This window comes from Nanorana parkeri, unplaced genomic scaffold (genome assembly GCF_000935625.1).
Source record: "Nanorana parkeri isolate BGI_ZX_2015 unplaced genomic scaffold, ASM93562v1 scaffold2105, whole genome shotgun sequence".
In the NCBI taxonomy this organism is placed as follows: Eukaryota; Metazoa; Chordata; class Amphibia; order Anura; family Dicroglossidae; genus Nanorana; species Nanorana parkeri.
Window position 1 is genome coordinate 94886 of NW_017308373.1, and position 8365 is coordinate 103250.

Genomic DNA, 8365 nt, shown 5'->3' on the forward strand with positions numbered 1-8365 from the left:
CCTACAGTATATTTCAGGTGTGATTAGGGATTCCTCATCAGGAACTTGCGTTTTCCTACAGCAGGAATCCCTAATCTCCCGTTTACAAGCGGCAACTATCATAAGATAAGAGTTATCATAAGATTATTTAAGAGGGTGTGTTTAGGGGAGGAGTTAAGGCCGGGTAAGGGTTACCCGGCCTTAATAAGGGTTAAGGCCGGGTAAGGGTTAGTAGCTCAGGACTTGAAATTTTGAGCCTCGGATTACTCTATATTATGCAAGGTGCATGTACTGTAGATACAGGCAACATAATTTTTTTAGTTTAAACTCATTCTTTTCCTTGTGGCAACCTCTTCTAATACATATCAATACGTGTACATGCATTTAAAAATATATAGAACAAGAACTCTTCCTTAGTCTCTAAACACCAAGGGCTGCAAGAAAAGTCCAGTTGTGCCCAGGATGCAAACCAGCGCAAAAACCCAGAGGAAGATACGATCAATAACCATGGCGACATATTTCCAGTCATCCTGAATCTTAAGAAAAGAGAAGAAACATATAAGTATTATATTTTTACATTATGTGCAAGCACTGAAGAAGGAAAAAAGCCAAATAGAGTACCTCTGTATTCCATATAATATCCGTCACCAACCCCCCAACAATGACTTTTTGTATACATCACTAGAAAATAAGCAGTCTAAAGGTTCCAGGTCATAAATTTAGCAAATTGAAATACTCCACCTGACCAGACAAGACGTTCCAGTCCTAAACACACAGCGTTGTTGGGTTTGTAGATTCTAGTCTTGAAAAGTATTGAACAATCCTCCCCCTTACGCCATTCCCACTCTCCATTGTACCCCATCTGCCATTGTATGTATCTTTATTTGATGTTCATGATACCCCATACTTTTATATTAGCTGAGCTTGTGCAGTCGGCTTTCATTACTCATATTTGTACTTATGCACTCAGCTTTTTACGAAACCAGCTCATCAGAAAAGACCATCATCGGTGACATCTAACAGTGAGTTATCATTACCCTCACAGTAGTAGCGCTCCTTTTGTACGTGTGTTTCTGTCATATTGCTGTTTGTGGCTTTCTGTTGTAGAGTTACCGGTTTCATTCATTTCTTGTCCCAGTGTCAGATTGGCAGGAACTGAAGGGGACTCTTCTCAGTAGAGTCACAGAGGGCAATAACTAAAAGACACTCTGGGAGGAATTTATCAAAACCGGAGCAGACAAAATCTTGAGCAGCTGTGCCTGGCAACCAATCAGCATCCACCTTACATTTTTAAAGCTTTACTGAACAGACTGAAAAGAGAAGCTGATTGGTTGCCATGGACAACTGCTCCAGATTTTGTCTGCTCCAGTTTTGATAAATTCCCCCCTTTGCATCTAAACCTAAAAAAAATAAATAGTTTGACGTTAAACATGATATCTAGCCACAAGCAGAGAAGTCCTTACCTCTTTAGCTTCATTTTGCATCCTCATGTTCTCTGCAATAAAATTAACATTTTCTATAGCTTCTCTCATTTCTAAGGATAACAAGGAATTTGGCACCAGATTGTCAATGGACTCTAAGCTGGATCCCCGAGTAAGGTTGAAAACTGTGTCTGAAGTATACAATCTCTTCCTTTGTCCACATGGACATGAGCTGTCCTGACAAAGCAGCTGGTCTTTACAGCTTCTAATTTCAGAGCTGCAGATACTGTTCACATTGAAGATGTCCACATTCATGAGTGATTTGAGCACACTTCTGTCTTCTCTGCATGGTCTTGCCATGAACATTACTTTGGGAAGTTTATCCAAGAAGATTTTCTTGACCCAGCCAGGCATTGTATGTGTTTTGGGAGTTCTGTAGTGAACATTTAACACAAATACAGTTATAACAATAGACAGAGTTACAAATATCATTGTGAAAAGTAGGTATTCACCAATGAGGGGGATCACCAAGGAAGTTGAAGGAATGATTTCAGTGATTACCAGGAGAAATACAGTCAGTGATAAAAGAACAGACATACACAAAGTGACTTTCTCTCCACAGTCTGAGGGTAAGTAGAAAACCAAGATGGTCAAACAAGAGATGAGAAGGCAAGGGATAATAATGTAAATAGTGTAGAACAATGGGAGGCGTTTGATATATAAGTAGTATGTGATATCCTGGTATATTTCTGCACAACAGTTGTATTTCTTTTCATGCGTGTATGCAATGGCACTGATAATTACCCATTCCCCACTCTCCCAGAACTCTTTCAGGTTCATTTCAGAGCTATTCATAACTAGGTCGATTTTTCCTTTATCGTATGTCCAGGAACCAAACTTCATAGTACAGTTCTGGTAGTCAAAGGGGAAGTATGTCACATCTATCCGACAAGAACTCTTGAAAATAGCTGGAGGCATCCAGGTTATATCCCCTGTGTACTTCAATATGGCCTTGGCTTTGTCATCGACTTGAAAGATTCCAATTGCACTATAAACACAAACAGTAATGAAAATAACTATGCACGCAATGAAAGAGATGATTTAAACTGCCCACAAATTAAATGATTATCACATTTTATTTGTCATAAAAGGACACTCCAGTCTCAAACAGTATTTTGGTTTTGGTGCAGTGGCGGCATTGGGGTTAGGCACATTAGTGCAGTAGCACAGAGCTGAGGTGAAGTTGCTGTGTGGGAAGCACATGGAGCAAGGTTGAGATTTGTTGCCGCCTGACATATCTACATAGGGACATACCCAATAACGAGCCACCCACAGAGAGAGTACAGAGGGCCAAAGCATATTGGAACTCTGCAGCTGTGACTTATAGTGCATTCCCAGGCTTTGTTCTCCATGTAGCAGCCAGCAGACCTCAACTTTCCATTATCGTAATGGCTTATACCACTGCTAACACTAATGCATGTAACTCTACCGACCTTAGATCTCAAGGTTTAGGGAGAAACTAAAATACTATTTCACTTCCTGTATTTTCCTTTTACAATAAATTACATCAGTTAGTTACATCATCAGTTACAAAATCTCTTTGCTCATAATGTGCTAACGCATCTATCCCTTTTCCACATTCAGCCATCTGACTGCAACCTGCTTCATTTAGGTAACTCCTAGAAACAAAACTTTCCATAAGAACTTAAGCTTGTGTACTGAACAACTGGCACTAGAACTGATAACTGATAGTATTGATGTTCATGTAAACCTTTGATAAGGGGTTTGATGATAACCAAAGGCTATGAGATTATATATATAATTATCTTGCTTGTTGACATTGCAGATCACAGTACCTTCTCCTAATACAGTCCAAACCTCTAAGGACTCCTGGTGTCACATTTAAAGAGACCCTGTCACAACCTACGAAATTTCAGATAAAAGCACAGAAAAATCCAATTTTTTAATGCAGTGTTTTTCCTCCATCAATTATTTTTTTCTAATTGCTGGCAGTGTGCCTTTAAAGGAAAAGTCCATTCCCTAGCACAGCCCCCTTCGACCTTGTACCTTAACGCCTCTTCTCTTCCGGAAGTGTCTAATTACTCTCTGTGCTGGCTTAGCTTCTTCATCCCTCCCTTCATCTCCATAAACTTGTATGAAGCTGCTGGGAGAGGAGCCAAGAGGAATACTATAGAGTCACTTGGCACTGGGGATGTCGACCTCATATCTAAGGCTGGGCACACACCTTACAACCATCGCAAGACTTTTGTCTTGCGATGGTTGTAAGGTAATTAAAAAAACGTACTATCTGCCTATCTTGGACAGGCAGATCGTACTTGCGATGATCGCAAGCCCGCCCCGCTGAGGGGCGAGCTTCCGATGACCGCAATGCCGAACAGGAAGTGTGCGCTTGCGCACACCGGCCAGTCCGGCTTTTATCTTATGAACATGCTACACACCCGGCGAAAATCGGACGATTCTCGGTGGGTTTTCGAACATGTTCCTAAGATAAAAGTCTTAGGAATATTAGTAGAGGTCGCACGGCTTCCACACACCTTACGATAATCGTACGATCGCGGGATTTCCCGCGATTATCGTACAATTATCGCAAGGTGTGTGGTCACCTTAAGATAGCAGCACCCAGCAGCAGTCTCGAAGCTTTTGGGTGACTTGGGGGGGCTTACAAATTAATATTATGAATAAAATACATAAATGCACATATAACCTATGGTAAAGTGAATGCAAAGGAAAAAAATGGTCTGGCAATACTGTAATGAGTGGGCTGTCTGATTTTTTTGCAAAACAAATGATATCCGCGCTTTAGTGCTCTACCCCACACTCTTCAATAACACCCTATTGACAGCTGCAGAGATACATAAAATCGGCTTGTATGAGCTCAGCTCTGTCTCCTCCACTCCATATACTAGCGTCAGCTAGGAGACAGAGCTGAGCTCATACAGGCCGATTTTATGTTTTTACAGCGCTGAAAAACTCTTTTAAATGCAAGTGTTCTGATTTTTATGAATAAACTATCATCTAGCAGTTTTACACTATGTGCCATCTTGGTTTTCTATTTTGAGCGGATAAGAGAGATTTGGGAGAGACATCGGGCAGACTCATCATTTTCAGCTGCTGGTGATTCAGTGGAGAGGGAGGCATCGGACACCAGGGAATTTTGCAGAGCGTTTGAAGACCAATGGGTGGTCAGAATTATCTGGTTAATGTGCTAGTGTTTGGGCACCTTGTATCTACTCTGGGTTCCTTGTACAAAGACTTTGTACAGTTAAAGGAGAACTATGGGGTCAGGGCTTTTCCCCATAGTTCTCCTTAGGGTAACGGGAGGACACAAACTAGCATCTTCCCGTCACCCTAAGCTCAGTATACCGCGAGCTACAGCTTGCAGTATACTGAGATGCCGCAGCCAGAGCGGATCCCGACAACGATGTCGAGATCCGCCCAGCTGCGTGAGTGACAGCTGGCTCTGCCTATCTGGAGGCAGAGCCAGCTGTACCCGCCCCCTCCCCGTCCGTTCCGCCAGTCAGCTCACCTCCCGATCTACTGAGCCGACCTGTGACAGTCTCATTGTAACAGGTCGGCTAGAACTATGAGGTGAGTGGAAATCACTCATCTCATAGTTCTCCTTTAAGCTCACAAGATCATTGATTCCAGTGGGATTCCAATGTTCTGAAGCACATTTAATTTGTCATGACTTTTGTTTGCAGAGTTGCAATATAGACTATATGTATTCCAGGAGGTTCAAGGAGGGAATTTAATGCTGCCAATCCTTCTTTTAATATACAAAGAGAATTTGATAACTGTCTCTGTACTACACATGTATAGATATCCTTATTTTGTAATTTTGTTAGAGTATGCAAACTTCAGACGGGACTGTAAGACACATAGAGTTGCCTGCATGTTTTTTTTCAGATATCTGGAGCACCCCAGAAGTAACAAAGCTCTAGCCACCTAATGCTGCAAAACTTTAGCTGATGACTCAGCTGGCTCTGGGTACCCCCTCCCATGCCTAATTCATAACTACAATAGCTAGACTGCTAGCTGGGAAGTGCAGAAGCCAGGAGGTGTTGCGGTCGATCTTAACTTCAACAGCTAAAGTGGCACTTTGCATAACAGATTACCATAGGGATCAGAGCTCCACAGCTTGCAATATCTTAAAGTCCAACTGAACTTTAGTTCAAATCATCTAAATACATTTCAAGCGCACCAAAAACCAAACTGTGCAAAGCCTTACAGGTTATTGTTTTCAGAAAGCAGCCACAGCTTGAGTAGAAAAGCCTGTCCACTGTCATCATGCTGCAGAGAAGGACCATTGGTCTTTTTGTGGGAATAGTCGTCTCCATGCAGAGTTCCAACACAGCACTTGCTGAGTCAGAGCTACAGCTCAGAAATCAGCAAAGCTCATGCTCTCTGCTGGCTGTAGAATTATAGCTCTGACTTAGCAGGGTGGATGTCGGACCTCTGCAGAAAGACCACTTTTTCCACACAGAGATCAGTGGTCCCTAAATCCATCACCATTGCAAGGGACATGAATTGGCAAGCTCTCCAGCTAAGAAACTATGCAGCAGATAAACAAAAAAAACAGTTTGCTTAAGAAAGTTGTATCCATTGAAGCATGATGCCAAACATACTGAAATAGAGATCAACAGCTTTCCAAATAGATCAAATATATTTTGATCTAAAAAAATAGACCATCCAACTTTATTGCACAACATTTAATACCATCTATTCAAATATGTGCAAACTAGTATGATATACAGGAGGGTCCTTTTTATTAATCTTACCTTGATCTGTGTAATGTTCCTACTTCAATTACCTTGTAATTTATAAACACTCACTTGTGGTTAAAAAAGATGCAGATTCAATAAGATTTCAAACCCCAATCCTCTGTTAAGAAGATTACATTTACTTATTCCATTTTCCTGGTTAGTGCCCTGTGGTCAGAGGGATTGGAGAAAGAAGGCTCTTTTTCTCCTGTAGCTGGGGGAAGGAAGAAAGCTGTACAAAGTCCTCTATCACACAGTACTTAATCTAAGCTTGGTATGCACGATCAGAAACAAAATATCTGATTCTCTGACAAATCTATCTTCCCCTAATATACAGATCCAATATGCTTTGCATGCCTATCATTGTCCCCAAAACTGCTTCAGAGTGGAGTATGGGTTATCTCTACATCTGATAAAGAGTGGGGGGTGCTGGCAGTGCATGATAACCGGGGTGGGGGGTGGTTCTTTTGGCCAGTGTATCCCGTTAGGCTCCTGACAACCAGTACCTCTCATCTCCTGGCAAATATTGACATCACTGGTTGCCAGGAGCTCAGCGGGATGCCGGCCAGAGCGTCCCAGGATGCTAAGAGCAGGGTGGGGCTTATAGCTCCTGGGTTTTTATTGTTATTTTTTTGGTAACTTTTCCTCTGCTTTAATCCTCACCTGTGCCCAGACTATAGACAACAATGTATTTACATATTAACAAAGGGAAACCACTCTTTAAAGGAGAACTATGAGATGAGATGATTTCCACTCATCTCATAGTTCTAGCCGACCTGTGACAATGAGACTGTCACAGGTTGGCTCAGTAGATCGGGAGGTGAGTGAACAGATACCGGGTTCGCTCACCTCTCGATCCTGTCACGGCTCTCTGCCGTGACAGGGGGAGGGGCTGGATTCCCCTCTCCCCGCTCCGATCTGCCAGCGCTGACTGGCGGAATGGACGGGGAGGGGGCGGGTACAGCTGGCTCTGCCTCTAGATAGGCAGAGCCAGTTGTCCCTCACGCAGCGGGGCGAATCTCGACGTCCATGTCGGGATCCGCTCCGGCGTCTCAGTATACCGCGAGCTGTAGCTCGTGGTATACTGAGGTTAGGGTAACGGGAGGACGCTAGTTTGTGTCCTCCCGTTACCCTAAGGAGAACTATGGGGAAAAACACTGACCCCATAGTTCTCCTTTAAACAAGTCACACCTAACCAGCTGCATATACTGTTAAGTAATTAATCCTCAAAGATTACAACAGAGACCCCAAAGTTGGCTTTCAGTCAGTTTTTAGCAGCTTACAGCACCGGGCAGATTCTATAGCAATAGAATGTAAAGCAGAAAGAAGCTGTGATTTTGGTGTCCGTTGTTGTGAGCGTTAAAGATGATTCTCCACAGTTCCTAGGATGAATGAGGCTTTGTTTTAAATTACTTTCACTGTTTGTTCAGAATATGTAGTAATTGAATATGCTTAGTCTGAGCACTGGTTCATTTTCAGGCGTGATTCACACCTAGGCAGCATTGTTTTTGCGCGTTTGTACGCGCGTGTTTACCATGCGTTTATTTGCACGTTTTTTTTATGTGCAATTGTTTGCGTGTACATGAAGATGCGGGTTTTGACTGGCAGCTTATGAAACATTGAGGACAATGGATGAACATGCGGACAAACACGCATGAAAATGTGCAACATGCGTCTGTCACGCGTTTTCAGGCATTTCCATTGAAGCCTATAGGGCAAAAACGCGCTGTTAACTGCCCAAAGAAGCTCATGTACCTTTTCAGGTCTTTGGCATTTTCCTGCTGGCGTTTTTCTGCTGTGGCGTGAACAGGGGCCATTGAAAACAATGGGATTTCTTGTGTTGGGCATTTAAAAGCACTTTTCCAACTGCTCAAGAACTCCTAGGTGTGAACCAGGTCTAAAAGATCACTCATGCTGCATGCACAGGGAAATGGTCACCTTATTGTGCCAAAAATGTAAGGGCCATGTGACAATTGCAGCCTGTATATATGAGTCACCATATGTATGAAATATTAACATAACTTTGTAAATTAGACATATGCACATATACAGCCTGGATACAGAAAGTCATTACTTGTTATACAGAACTATATCTGGCCTCCATATGTCTGAAGATGGGATTCGTATAAACTCAATTCCACTGTACTGAGCTGGATCCCATTGCAGCTGGTAGTCATTCCATAT

General features: G+C 42.5%; 1 protein-coding gene across 1 annotated transcript in view; it reads right to left on the reverse strand.

Annotated features, from left to right (window-relative positions):
- Positions 1-392: 392 nt before the first annotated feature.
- The window catches only part of LOC108800695 (neuronal acetylcholine receptor subunit alpha-3-like), a gene marked incomplete at its 5' end in the record, with an annotated part of 19679 nt that continues 11706 nt past the window's right edge, over positions 393-8365 (reverse strand). The window contains 3 exons of the mRNA XM_018572685.1: positions 393-515; positions 1443-2448; positions 8256-8365. Coding sequence (XP_018428187.1) covers positions 393-515; positions 1443-2448; positions 8256-8365 — 1239 coding nt within the window. The remainder of the gene's footprint in view (positions 516-1442; positions 2449-8255) is intronic.